This window comes from Eulemur rufifrons, chromosome 11, assembly GCF_041146395.1.
Source record: "Eulemur rufifrons isolate Redbay chromosome 11, OSU_ERuf_1, whole genome shotgun sequence".
NCBI classification, from domain to species: Eukaryota; Metazoa; Chordata; class Mammalia; order Primates; family Lemuridae; genus Eulemur; species Eulemur rufifrons.
The window spans coordinates 8,101,935-8,115,571 of record NC_090993.1 but is presented as its reverse complement, the minus strand read 5'-3'; the positions used below and the strand labels follow the sequence as shown (position 1 = coordinate 8,115,571).

At 55.4% G+C, this 13,637-nt stretch overlaps 1 protein-coding gene and 1 long non-coding RNA gene across 3 annotated transcripts in view; one reads left to right on the top strand and one right to left on the bottom strand.

The window, feature by feature from the left end:
- Positions 1 to 8,053, top strand: part of PCNX2 (pecanex 2) — a 218,865-nt gene extending 210,812 nt beyond the window's left edge. The window contains exons 30-34 of the mRNA XM_069484552.1: positions 410 to 640; positions 1,266 to 1,540; positions 2,204 to 2,391; positions 5,957 to 6,405; positions 7,870 to 8,053. Of these exons, the coding sequence (XP_069340653.1) occupies positions 410 to 640; positions 1,266 to 1,540; positions 2,204 to 2,391; positions 5,957 to 6,405; positions 7,870 to 8,043 (1,317 nt within the window). The 3' untranslated portion in view covers positions 8,044 to 8,053. The remainder of the gene's footprint in view (positions 1 to 409; positions 641 to 1,265; positions 1,541 to 2,203; positions 2,392 to 5,956; positions 6,406 to 7,869) is intronic.
- On the bottom strand, positions 6,254 to 7,935 carry LOC138393403 (uncharacterized). 2 transcript variants are annotated; one of them, XR_011235180.1, is made up of 4 exons: positions 7,787 to 7,935; positions 6,912 to 7,134; positions 6,640 to 6,692; positions 6,254 to 6,310 (listed from the first exon to the last, which is right to left on the bottom strand). It is a non-coding gene; the product is annotated as an uncharacterized lncRNA (long non-coding RNA). The 2 variants fall into 2 exon arrangements; XR_011235179.1 differs by having other exon boundaries at positions 6,640 to 7,134.
- Positions 8,054 to 13,637: the final 5,584 nt, after the last annotated feature.

Sequence of the window (13,637 nt, the reverse complement as noted above, 5' to 3'; positions counted from 1 at the left end):
GAGGCAGGAGGATCGCTTGAGCCCAGGAGTTTGAGGTTGCTGTGAGCTAGGCTGACGCCACGGCACTCTAGCCCGGGCAACAGAGTGAGACTCTGTCTCAAAAAAAAAAAAAAATGGAAAAGGGGGGCAGTGGCCGGGGACAGTGGCGTATCAGACGTGCCCAGACTATATCTGAAAGTCAGAGGAACCTCAGCCAGGAAGCTCTTTCCTAGGCATGTCACTGGTTAGGACAATGAGAAGAGGAGGCGTCCTCCGTTCCCAGCTGGGGGTCCAGAAAAAGAATGGAGGAGAGAGCAAGCCGAGGAGAGGACTCAGCGTTGGAGTCACGGGCCAGTCACCATCGGCTCACTCCCCGGGGGCCAGTTCCTCTGGTCCCCACCCAGTCCACACCCGGGACTTCTTCCCACAGGACCAGTTCACTTGCCCGGACGAGTATGAAGACCCCGCGGTCCTCTACGAGGCCATCCAGGCCTTCGAGAAGAAGGTGGTCATCTGCCACGAGGGCGACCCGGCCTGGCGGGGCGCGGTGCTGGCCAACAGGGAGGAGCTGCTGACGCTGCGCCACGTGGTGGACGAGGGCACGGATGAGTACAAGGTCATCATGCTGCACAGAAGCTTCCTGAGCTTCAAGGTGATCAAGGTATGGCGGCCACACTGCCAGCCTCCCGTCGGCATGTGTCCCTTGTTTGGGGTGTATTTGAGAGGACACAGAGCGGCAGTGGCACTGACACGCCAGTCCCTGCACCAGCATCCTCCATGAGAGGAACGGTGTCGGAGGGGCAGTGCGCGGTCGGCAGAGACAGAACTCAGGGCCAGGCCGGGCACCGCGTCCCCTGCGGGGTCAGCGCCCGCCTCGCAGAACCGGCGTCAGGCAAGGACCTGGGCAAGAAGGTCCTGTAGACACACATGCAGGTGAGGGTCAGCATGTAGCCTGTGTTTAAGACTTTCTAATTCTCTAGAATTCCAGACCTTTCTCTGACAACACATTCTTGGCTCTCAGAGCCTTATTCCGACGAGTCCTCTTTTTATAGCTTCACACCACTGGGCTAAAACAAAAACTTTATTTTCTCTTAGTTTCCCCATGAAAATGACATCATACCCGTCTCGTAGGACAGCTATTCTGGCTCGGCTCTGACAAGGGCGTCAGGCCCAAGTGTGGTAGTCGCAGATGGCCAGTCCCAGAGCCCCGCTCACTCCCTGGGGGTTGAACACACTGGGGGACCCGGGACAGCCGCCTTTCTCCTCCGCTGCCCCCCGCCCTGCAGGTGAACAAAGAATGCGTCCGAGGGCTCTGGGCCGGGCAGCAGCAGGAGCTGATCTTCCTCCGCAACCGCAACCCGGAGCGCGGCAGCATCCAGAACAACAAGCAGGTCCTGCGAAACCTCATCAACTCCTCCTGCGACCAGCCCCTGGGCTACCCCATGTACGTGTCCCCGCTGACCACCTCCTACCTGGGCAGCCACAGGCAGCTGAAGGACGTCTGGGGCGGCCCCGTCACTTTGAACAGAGTGAGGACGTGGTTCCAGACCAAGTGGCTGAGGTAGGCTCTACAGTGAGGGTCTCCGTCTGGGGGGTGTGGAGGACGTAGGGGGCGTGGGGGGCTCTCCTGCCTCTGGTTCGAATTTCACTGGCGACCACCACTTTCTCAAATGATGACAACTGCTACACCCAAGTGACATCTAGCAGCTCATCTGTTTCAGCCAGCAGCCGCAGACTTTGCGTCACTGGGAAATCTCACGCAGATGAGACTCTTCCCCCCACACTCGCGCAGGCTGAGAATCTGCTAGAGTCCTGGCAGCGCTGCGGAGGTCGTGGGTCTTTAGGAGCAACCGTTCCACATCTGTTAGGGACAGCTGGGCCTGAGCCCCCCCACACACGTGTCCCGTGCAGAAAGCCTTCCTGGCTGTGGAAACAAGTCTCTGGTGGCTTAGGCTGCGTTCTAAGTTTTGCTACAACACGACAAAGCTCCTGGTTGGGCTAAGGGGTCTTATTGCAAGGTTGAGACTGAAGCTCATTCGCCCTGGTACTGTCTGTTCCGTGATGAGATGCTGCTGTTTGGGGAACAGAACCCCCCCCCCCCGCCTCTGCCCCCCGCACACCGGGAGAGCGTGGCCTTCCCTCTTGATGTAGACACGGCTGTGCTGGGGCGTTCGGGGGTATCAGAGACACGTCGGTGAGACTCCTGGTGCTTCTCCCTCCCCAGGATGCGGAAGGACTGCAACGCCCGCCAGCACGGCAGCGGCAACATTGAGGACGCGGACGGAGGAGGGGCCCCTGCGGCAGGTGGCAGCCATGCCCCGAGGGGCGGCAGCCAGGACAGCAGCGCGGAACAGCCCAGACAAGGTGGATCCCAGCCCAGGGCCTCATCCCATGAAGGGACACAGGGGACAGGTGGGTGCGGCAGGGGCCTCAGGGCTAGCGATGAATGAAGCCCCCTCTGGTCATCGTGACCAACAGCGAGAGTTGGGTTGTCATTCTAACCTCGGACAGTTCCTTCCTGCAGTGAAAGTCAGCGTCGGGCTGACGGATGCCCGAACTTCGCTGACTCTCGTAGGTTCTGCTCAGAAAGAGACTCTGCTCGTTTCAGCTTTTCTCATTTTTCCATCTGTCCGTCCCTGACCTTGGCCGCCATTCATCCGTCTGCCACCTGTGCAGGGGTCACTCCGCTCCTTCCATCTCTCACTCAGTGGCTGTGCCCTCTGCGTCCGGCAGTGCTGTAGCCCCCGAGCCGTGTGGCGTCTCCCTCTTCTGTAGGCATTGATGGCGCACAGACAGCCCCTGCCTCTCCCTCCTGCCTCTCTGGTCCTCACCTTCCTCCCCTCGGTCTCGACGTTTCGGAGGCTGAGAGGAGAGGAGGATGCCCGCAGGCAGGGACGTGGGAGGGGAGGCGGCTGCGGCCAAGTCCAGGCTGAGTCCGAAGTTTAAGATCAAGTTTACACTGACACCCAAATAGTTAGGCTCCACCCGATGGATGAAGTTCCGGAACCCCAGGGGCCGTGCTGTGATGGGGACGGGGTGGCCGGGCTGGAGAAGGCGGTCCTGGGGGTTAGCAGAGGACGAGTGTCCGGGGAACTCGGAGAGACAGATGCTCTGCCCTGGTTCCCACCGGGCCTTGGCTTTGCCCTCCAGCGGCCTTTAGCGGTTTCACCTTTTGGCCCCGGTTCTTCCTCACCATCCAGGGGCATTTAATAAGCGCCTGTGAGCGCGCTTCCCTGCCAGCCCTGCGCCACGTGTGCTCGGAGGACAGTCCCTGCCTCCTGGGAGTGCCCAGAGCGAGGCAGAGAGCTGCACAGAGAAAGCGGATTTTATATCAGCACGAGGAGGGAGAGAGGGGGGATGGATGAGAGGTGATAGGTAGCTAGAGGCTGACAGATGACAGAAGGGGAGACAGGTGGGTAGACAGAGACAGACCAAGCAGCGGGTATCAGCTGCTCCGAAGCAGAACAGAAGAGCCCCGCCCCAGCCCCCGCAGCCCACCTGCCACAGCCCCCCGCTGTACCTGGCCCCGGCCGGAGTGCCTCGTTGCTGAGTTAACATTTGTTATCACACAAAAAACGGAAGTTTCAAGATCATGTAAGTGATTTTCCAGATGGGAAAATGAGAGGTAGGTTCCACGTGGTGACACGCCTCAGCGTTTGGTGTCGGCCAGTCCTCCCCGTGACAGGTCTGCACAGAGAAGGTTTGGAGTCGGGTCCCGGGCCGGGGGGTGGTCAGAGAAGGGGGCAGAGATGAGCGGGCCAGACAGACCTTGGACCCGGTTTCTGGAAGCTTGGTGGAAAAGAAACTGGACACACTTTCTTCCCACTCCTATGAGTGAAACAGCGCCCGCAACTGGCTTTGGCCTGGAAACGGAGGTCCGGGTACAGCCTCCTCCCCTCCCCCCTGCCTGAGCTGCATCTCTGCACTCACCCCTGCCCCCGCCACAGCAGCTGCCTTGGTGAGAGCCCCTGCGGTGACTCTGCTCTGGATCTCATGACGGGGCTCCAAGGCCGGGGGCATAAACAGCACCTCCACTCCGGGGAGGCCAGCTGGACAGGACTGGAGTCCAAGCTGAAGGAGGTATTAAGTGCCACGATGAGGAACCAAGGAGGGTCATTCATATACAAGGTATTTCTATTTGGGTCCTAAGATGATTTTCCCAAGAAATATTTATAATTATTTGGTAATGCAGTAATTGGCAAAATAAGTTAAACTGTAAAATAAGGATCCTGAGTAGCAAAAGTGCATTATCCATGGTTTGCTTACTTGTTGGTGCTCTTCCTTTTGCAAAATGAAAATTAGAAAAAAAAAAAAAAGGCAACAAGAAAACCTGAAGCAATGGAATTGCAGGGGCCAGTGGGGGGCTTGTCCTTTGTTCCTGGAATTAACTGGGGTGTTCCCCACCCAGTCCGGGTGGTCTTCTGTCCCACATCGAAGTCACCAACTTGCCGTGAATGTGGAGTATTTTTGGACAGTGCTCGGCTTCATGGTATAAATCACAAACAGATGTTCAGCCTTGCCAGACTCTGGATAAACTAACAAATCACCTTCCCTGTTCGTCACTGTGATTAGCCGGGGTCCCTTTCTCTTCTCTTTTTTCTAAGAGCAGCATATCCAGCTGCTCAGCGGGGACCTTTCAGGCAGCGGAGGTAGGTGGGCCCTCGTGCCCGGGGCTGGGCAGTCTCACCCCAGGGGGGGCTGGTGCCATTCCCGTGGGACCCTGGGTGGCACTGCAGGGCGAGCGCCCCATTTCCTCAGCCCATGGGCAAGAGAAAGTAGGTGGGAGCACCAGTGGCCCCCGGTGCGGTGGCAGTCCACCACCCAGTGTCCCGGCCGGCGCTGCAGTCAACGCAAGGACAGGCCCCTTCAGCTCGGGACCTCATAGTACCACGCGTCCCTAAGCAGTTACCTTTCAAATGCCGTGGCACTCGTGGGCTCTCCTATAGGCGTATGGGAATGTTTTAGAGTCACCAGACTCACAGTTAATAACGTGTGCATTTGGGGAGGTGACACATGAGGACAGTGCTTTAGGACATCCTTTCTTGGTGCCCACCCTTCCGCCCCTCTGTCTGTCTTGGTCTAATGTCCCATTGTGGCAGCTTCGGGAGACAGGCTGATGAGGCAGTTGGTGGAACTGTGGCGTCACTAGCTGCTCCCAGGAAATGACCATTTAGAATTAGACCCTAGTGATTACTGATGCTTAAGCTACCCAACATTCTAGCAAGTGCCAGTTTCTTCTCGCTGCTCAGTCTACAAAGCTGAACAACATGTACTGCGCAGGCAGATCAGGCACTGAAGACCCACCTGAAGTTTTCCTTTTTCCAGAGGTGTGGACAGGGCCAAATCTTTGGGGCCCTCCAATCCCTTTCATCAGAGTGGCCTTGTCTAGACGAGTCTCAGCCAGAGCTGGGGCCACCCCAGGAGAGCCTGGGCCTGCAAGGGCTTCGTCTGGAAGACCCCACCCCGATCTCAAGGGAAAACTGTTCTAGAAAACAAAGGCCACAGCCTGTGGTTCCAACACCCCCCACCACCATTTGTTTCTTTTTCCACAGTAACTAAAAATGACAACACCCTGCATGTTTTCCTTTATCACGGTTTATCAGCTGAGCACAGGAACCAAGGGTGGAAGCCAGAAACAAATCCAGATTTGCTTTGTAAGGCCAAGTCACACTGCTGGTGTCATCCTGTGGCTCCCAGGGACACAGGACTTTGGGTGCTAAAACTAGGAAAGTCCGGAGCAAACTGGGTGGGTTGGTCACCCTGGCTTCAGCTCCCTACACCCACCCCCACTCCTGGGTACCCTTGGGTCGGCCCCTGAGCTCTCAGGAGGGCTCGGGTGACACTGGGCTTCTGGCTGTCCTCCCAGCTGCACAGGTGGCACACGGAACCCGGGGCAGAGCAGGCTGCCCACCGCACCATGCAGACTCCAATGTCCATGACCACCCGTGACGATGATGTGTTCTGCTTTCTTTTAAAGGCAGGAGGAAAGGCAGGAGCCAGTCCGTCCAGGCACACTCGGCACTGAGCCAAAGGCCACCCGCGCTCAGCTCGTCCGGCCCGATCTTAGAGAGCCGCCAGGCCTTCCTGCAGACGTCCTCCTCGGTGCACGAGCTGGCGCAGAGGCCGTTGGGCAGCCGGCTCTCCCTGCACGCCTCGGCCGCGTCCCTGCACTCTCAGCCGCCGCCCGTCACCACCACGGGCCACCTGAGCGTCCGCGAGCGGGCCGAGGCGCTCATCAGGTCCAGCCTGGGCTCCTCCACCAGCTCCACCCTGAGCTTCCTCTTCGGCAAGAGGAGCTTTTCCAGCGCGCTCGTCATCTCTGGACTCTCGGCTGCAGAGGGGGGCAACACCAGCGACACCCAGTCGTCCAGCAGCGTCAACATTGTGATGGGCCCCTCGGCCAGGGCCACCGGCCAGGCCAGGCGGGTAAGGGGCTGGGCGTGGTTCCCCGGGGCAGGTGGGGCAGTGGCATGGGCTTGGTGCCTGCTCGTGACCTGCCTCATACTGCCACCCGCCTGCCTGCAGAATCCCGTCCCCGTCTCTACGACACGGGGCAGTGATGAGACCAGATCTGGAGCAGGCGGTGCTGGGGGCACCACACCTAACAGCGGGACGGTCACAAGGAGCCCTAAACCCAGGGGTGTGAGGGCCTCCACTCACCCGTATGCCGGGACAGGACAGGGCGACTCCCTGCTCTTGTCACGCACGCTGGCCTGGGGGGGAAGAGAGGGCACACGTCAGCACCGAGCTGGGCCGCCAGGGGCTCCCAGCCCGTGGGGCCGCCGAGACCGCAGTGCTTTTAGGTATTTAATACAAGAAAAAGAGTGTGAAGGTCTTCACGCAAATAAGCCATTGTCCAGAATTCCAAGCTAGCTGACATTAGACAAATACTTGAGCTTCGTAAGGGACAATGTAAACCAATCGATACGCACCGGTTCTCTTATGTGACATGGGAGAGGGGGGAACTGATGGCATCAAGGCAAATAGGTCAGGTGGAGCTTCGCGCTCCTCCTCGAGCATGAGGTGTCCCACGGCGTGGCCTCTGGCTGCAGGGGGAGGAAGGGGCCGTGCCGGAACATTCCAGCATCGCCCGCCCTCAGCTCTCCAGGCAGGTGCCTCCCTGCGTAGAGGGAACCAAGGCTGGGATGGGCCGGCCTAGAAAGAAACAGGTGTGCAGCAGTCGTGTGTCACCTTTCATGGGGGACAGGAAGGATTCATGGGCTTCCTGGAGCCCCCAGGCCACCCCGGCTAAGAGAGATGAGCTGGTTACTTCAGTTTTACCTAAGTTTAGTTAGATAATTGAAGGTATAAACATTCCTCTTTTTTTTTTTCATTTTCATAATAAAAACACACAAAATACCACTCCTTTCTCCCACCCCCCAATCTGTGTTCAAGTCCCAATCCTTGGCTGCAGGTCTGGGATTCTGGCAAATTCTCCATCCCTCCCTCCAATAAGGGACGATTGAGTCCTTGGGACTCAGTGTATCTAGAATAAAAAGGCCTCTGTATTACTGCTGGGGGCAAACCTGCAGGAACTCAGCATTGGTGACAAGCGCTAGGTGTGCAGGAAGTGCCACCACCCCAGATGCAGGAGAGCCAGGGAGTCACACGGTGGCCTTTCCCCTCAGGCAGCTCCTTCTAGCGTGTCCACGTCACCCAGAAAAGGCCCCGGTGCAGACGCCCCTGATAGTGACAGGGCTTCAACTGCCCATTCTGTCCTCAAAGGCCACCCTGCTGTCCTCTGTCATTTGACCTGACTTCAGAACCCGACCTCGTGGCGGTTGCAGTGTTAGCCTTTAGTTCCTACTGCAAGGGGGAGGGTGCTCGTTAGAAGAAAGGGCCGATCAATGTGTGCTCAGCTATTCGCTGCTTCTCTCTTCTCTTTGGCAGCACTTCTCGGAGCCGTGCGAACCCAGCGACGCCACCGAGCAGGAGCAGCCTCGAGACCGGCGTCTGGCTGAGGCCGTGGCAGAGACCCTGGGGGTGATGTGCAGGAGAGCAAGCCAGGAGGACATGGGCCTGGACGACACGGCGTCCCAGCAGAGTGCCTCGGACGAGCAGTGACGGCGCGTCGGGTCGGGAAAAGCCGACTCCTCCGCAGGGCTCAGCCGCATCGCGCTCCCTCGGGCCCCCGAGATGGGAAAGAGCTGCCCCTGCGATCCACGGGCAGAGAAAGGAGAACTGTTCTAGGAAACAGAGTAACTATCTCAGGTTCTTGCAAAAAACTCACGTGATGGAAAACAAAACCAAACCAATACACCAGGCCTGCCCCGCCCCACGCACTGCCCAGGGCAGCACACCACGAAAGGCACCGCACACGTTCCAGAATTTGCAATTGCAAGCAAAAGTCACTTAGCATCTTAAATAACTAAAGTAGGGCCCATGAATAATTCCTTTCTGCCCTGATGAAAATCAGACAACTGCATGTTAAATAATTGGCATTTTATACATCACCGTTACCATGAAAAAGAAATGAACAGCAGGTCCGATACCATCAGCTGGTCAAATGCATTCAGGTTAAATCTAGGTGTAAAGAAAACCTCATTTCTGTGCGATACTTACGCAGATGTTACTAAGCATAGCATAGTGGCAACTTCACAACGAGAACCGCGGTAGTGCATGCGGTCACGGCTCACGTACTCTGTGAAGGGCCGGGGTGCGTGGGGATGTGAGTTTAGAAATCGCGTCCAGTCGGTGTGGGGAAAGCCACCAGGGGGTCCCGTGACGCCCCTCACCGCGATCCACGAGATTTGCGGCGCTGGCTCTGCGTGCTTCACAGGGCTGCATGCTCGCTCGCCAAGCCAAGCCACCCTTGCTGTGTCACAGAACACGTGCACATACCTTTGTTTTTGGAATTAAAAGGTTTATAGTTATTACTCTGTCCAGCGTTTTGAATTCTGATGCAACTGTTGTTTCTAAAATCGTATCCTGTACTGTGAGAATGACATTTGGGCAAACTCAGACAACCTTTCCCACCTGGAGACTCCCACAGGGTCGAGCAGAAACCTGTACAGTGTCGGCAGGGGGCAGGGGTCCTGGAACACACAGTCCATGAAGACATTCACTGACCTGTGGAACCACCCCTTTTGGAAAGACAATAGTTAGAAATAAATACTCAATTTGTGAACAGTCACACAAATTTCTTCGAAGTATCTAGGATCTGGAAGTTTGGAGAGAGGGGTGGGGGAGGGCATTGCAGAGAATCTCTACCCCTTGGAAGCAGATGGTCATGCTTTTTTTTTTTTTTTCCCTTGGCAAGACAAGAATTAGCAATTAATAACAATAAGTGGGCTCTATAATTAAAGACAGAGTGCCATTATTCTCAGATCAGCAATCCCTAGGGATGCAAACTTTGATTTAAATGCAGTTGTTCGTCTAATGAGAGGCTGACAGAACCTCGCTGCAGTTCTCTAAGTTGGCCAAACCGCACTTGGCCAGCAGCTCCTGAAATCGTCTTGGGCAACGTTACAGCCAAGCCCCCAGGATTAAACTCCAGGCCCGCAGCTGTGAGTGTGGCCTCCCCACGTGGGGAGATTCCTGGAGTTCAGTAAGAAAAATGACAAGTGCCTGGCAGTGGTCAGCCTGGAGTACAACTGGCCACTCCTTGGGCCCCCAGGAGAAGGAAACACAGAAAACCACCACTTTGCACAGAAAGGGAAATCTGTTGAAAGAGCTGCACAGCCAACCTGGGGAGAGCTGGCCATGCACACGGGAAGGCGAGAGGACCCTGGGTGCACCTACAGCTCCGCTCCACTAGGGAGGCTCGTGAGCTGCTGCTTCAACTGCTGAATGTTTATTACTTGTCCTAGTTCACAGGTTCTTGGTGGAACCTTTTAGGGGGTGTGCTAGGTAGGGACCAGGAGGGAGGGGAAACAGGTGCAGAGGTGACACAAGGGAGATTCGGTACAGATACTGCTGCTGGCCAATCAGAGGAGGGTAAGAAACTCTCAAACCGAAAAGCTGGTCCAACAGCAGAAACAACCAAGTTGGGGCATGCGCCCAGATGAGCTGGCAGTGACCTTGGGTGAACTACCCTCATTAGCATAGTAAAAATCACACCCACCAGCGCCATGACGGTTTCCTAATGTTATGGCAGCCCCTGGAAGTTACCCTATAGAAACAAGTTAAAGGAGGGTCCTCAGGTCCAGGAAATCTCCACCCCTCTTCCCTGAATCAAAATGAATATTCTGCACACTACGTAGCACACCGTAAGATGTAGACACAAAGGTAGAAATGTGTTAAAAACCCCGGGTCTTTTCCACGCGGGGAGATACACCCATCCAACTCCAGAACGCGCTATGCTTTAATAAATCTTGCTGTTGGGCTTGCTCATTCATTCCATCTACTCCTACCAGTAACCATTCCTCGGTACTGGGAACCAGGAACCAGGGAACACGACACGAACTCAAACCCGACAGGTGGAGGGAGGAGGAAATGTACAGTTTATCAACAGGTAAGACATTTCTCAGATACCAGACCGAATGCAACCCTGCTTTGCACTATGAGAGAGTACAGCTGTCTTGAGTATGCACACTGAGGCGTACGTACCCACAAGAGGAAAGATGGTGTGTGGGAGTCACCCTGGACTCTTGGTGGCTGTTTGGCCAGCATCAACGACGCAGCCACACTTTTTTCCTTTTTCATTGTGGTACACAACTTATTTGTAATTCACGACCTTGTTCATCTGGTCCTTCATCCAGTCAGCTGTTTATCAGAACGTATTCCCTGCAGAATGTCGTATGATGAGCCCCGTTTAAAGAAGGCATTCCTGAGTTGACATTTCTTGCCACAGTTGTTCAAATGTTCTGCCAGCATAGAGCGAAAGAGTTATTTTCTGCATTTGGACACTGAACAAAATAGTTTCTCCTCTAAAGATAACGTAAAAACTGTAGCGCTTGGTTTTATATATATCGTGTGGCTAATTTGGCATTATTGATTCTAAATTCTGCACTGTGCATGGAAACCATCTGTGCCTGGCAAGTGGGTTTCTAAAATCATTCGGTGCTTCAACTTCTCTTTGCCTATAAAATGTGCAATGCGATGCCTGTTTACTGAGCCCTCCCCGCTCACGCCGCCCCCATCTCACTACTGTTTTGTCCCGAGTCGCTTTGCTGCACGAGCATCTGCCATGGGCGCACACGCAGGTGCAATTCTTCCAGACGCGACTTTCTATGAACACTGAGATGGGAAAGAGAGGCGGGGCCGGTCCACATTTTCTGGGTCACCATCGTCCCGCCCTCTTCGTGACAGGGAGCTGGGAACTGAGCGACTGAACTTGCACTTTACTGGGAACCCCTCCCTCCCTGTCAGCAACGACAGTCGGAGAGAGGATGCTCTGTCTGAATTTTAAAGATGTGTCCGTCTCCCTGCATCTGCTTACTCTCACTCGAGTAAGGAGTAAAAAATTTTTAAACTACTCCGAGTTAAGTGGCTGATGAGGGAGAAGAGGGAAGAATGACTTACTGAATCATTCCTTAAATCAGTTCTGCTTCATCCCATGCAACTTTGTTACTCTGGCTAAAATTCTTCATACAAGCAATACACACGTTAATTTTGTGTTTTTTTAAAGTGAACTCCTTAGGTCGGGACTCCTATCCAACCATGTTAGTTACCTGAATTGTCTGAATGGTTGGGATTTCAAACTTGGGTATAAGAGAATTCCTGACCTCAACCCGCCCTTGCCACCCCCTGCTACCCCCCTCATCTCGGACATGGCACCAGCAGGGAGGCAGGTGCTCAGCTCTGCTCCTCTGTTCCTGGCTGCACCTCGTGAGTAGATGGGCCACACGCGCTGTCCTCCCACGACACCTTTTCTCCCTTGAAACCTCAGCAGGATGCTGTTGCTACAGGCTGTGCACGTTTGGCCCTGAGTTCTAGTTATTAGTGAAGTCATCTCACCCTTCCTTGAATTTCACTGCTGATGATACCGGGGCTGCATCCGATATCGTCATACGTGCTCCCAGATCATTCTACCACAATGATCATTTAAGGACCCTGCCACGGGAGATGCTAAATGGCTTTTGGATTCACAGCAGCTACGGTTTATCACAGCTAAATATCAGCTCTGAGGTCTGGGGACACATGATACACCAGAAATGACAAAGCCTAAACTAGGACAAAGCAGGGAGCAATGGAAAGAGCACGGGCTTTAGAGCCACACAGATGTGTCATCGGAGAACCAGTCCGATCTGGTTCAGCCTTGTCAGTTAGCAAAATGTAGCAAAAATGATGGTTCTTTCAGCTGCTACAGACCCCCAGCTACCCAAGCATGCCCAGATGAACCATATGTGCCCAACTGGTGACCCCAGAGCTGGCGGGAACAAATGTCAACCACAGGCAAAACCTATGAGCTCAGATCAAGGCCCGAGGAGCAGACCCTGAATTAAGAAGGGAGGTGCCCTGTTTTGTTGCAGGACGGACTTAAGAGCCAAGGACCCGACACTGCCTCTTCGCATGGCCCGATCAGATCACACCTGGCTGCATCTTGGTCCCTCCCGCAGTCCCTCTCTGCGTATAAAACCCCAGCTCAGGGAGAGAGTTCGCCATTGCCTCCTCCTTAACAGTCAACTCGCAATAAAGCTTTTTCTTTTCTCAAAGACCAGCGCCATAGTCTTGGCTTCTATGCGTGCTGGGCAGCAAAGCTCAGTCACAGACACGGGCTCAAATCCCCTGCCACCGCCAGCACTGTGCTTTAGAACAGCCACTTCAACTCTCCACGCTCGTCTCTTTGCCGTTGAAGTGCAGAAGCCCCGGCAGGCCCGAGGCCAGGGGCCACCCAGGTCTGCTCTGCACAGCGGATACTTCCAAGCGGGCAGCGACACTCCAGCCCTCCATCAGCACGCCTGGCGTCCGCGATAAGCCCCTAAAACTATTACATTTTACCTTCTTTGAAGTAAATGTCACCAGCTTTTCTTCCAATTTAAGACAGAGTAAAAGTCTACTGAACAGTCACCACTGAAACGCTGAGCTCAGAAGGACAAGCGGCAGAGGGAACACGTCCCTCCGTATTTCCGGGGCAGGAGGGACCCCTGTAAACACAGCACCCTCCCAGAGGCGGTAAGAAAGGCTCCACCTTGATGGGGTCCCAGTTGAGCTGGGGAGACCACCCCACCAGGCCCAGGCGCTGGGCCTGTCCTCGGGCACACGTCAATGTCTCCCCAGCCTGCTCCTTCCTCGGTTCTCCTGAGGGCTGTGCTGTGTTCACAGATCTATGACGAGCGTCAGGTTCCCAGGCCTTTGTGGGACGCCTGAGAGGCAGTGGCCGTCCTGGCGCACTGAGGCACGCCTGCCAGATGTCCCGAGCTCGTCACTCAGCCTCAATGAACAGCCCAGCCAGGGCAGGGACAGTGGAAGGAGATGCCCACTTTCTCCGACCACGCAAGTCACCCTTTTTGAGGGATCAGTTCATAATCTATCAGGTCTTCCTGCTGTGGTCCCTCCAAGGCTTGGCAAGTCCCGGGGAAGCTTCAGAAAGCCACCTCGGAAGAAAGCGCCAAGGAAAGACAGACAGACGCAAGAGCCCAGCCTGGGCCGCACACCCTCGTGTTGGTACGAGCCCTTCCCCCCTGCGCCCCAGTGCCCAGCTCACAGCCTCACCCACACACGCCTGACTTGTCCACGGCTACAAACAGGGACACGCCATTTATGCCACTGGGTTT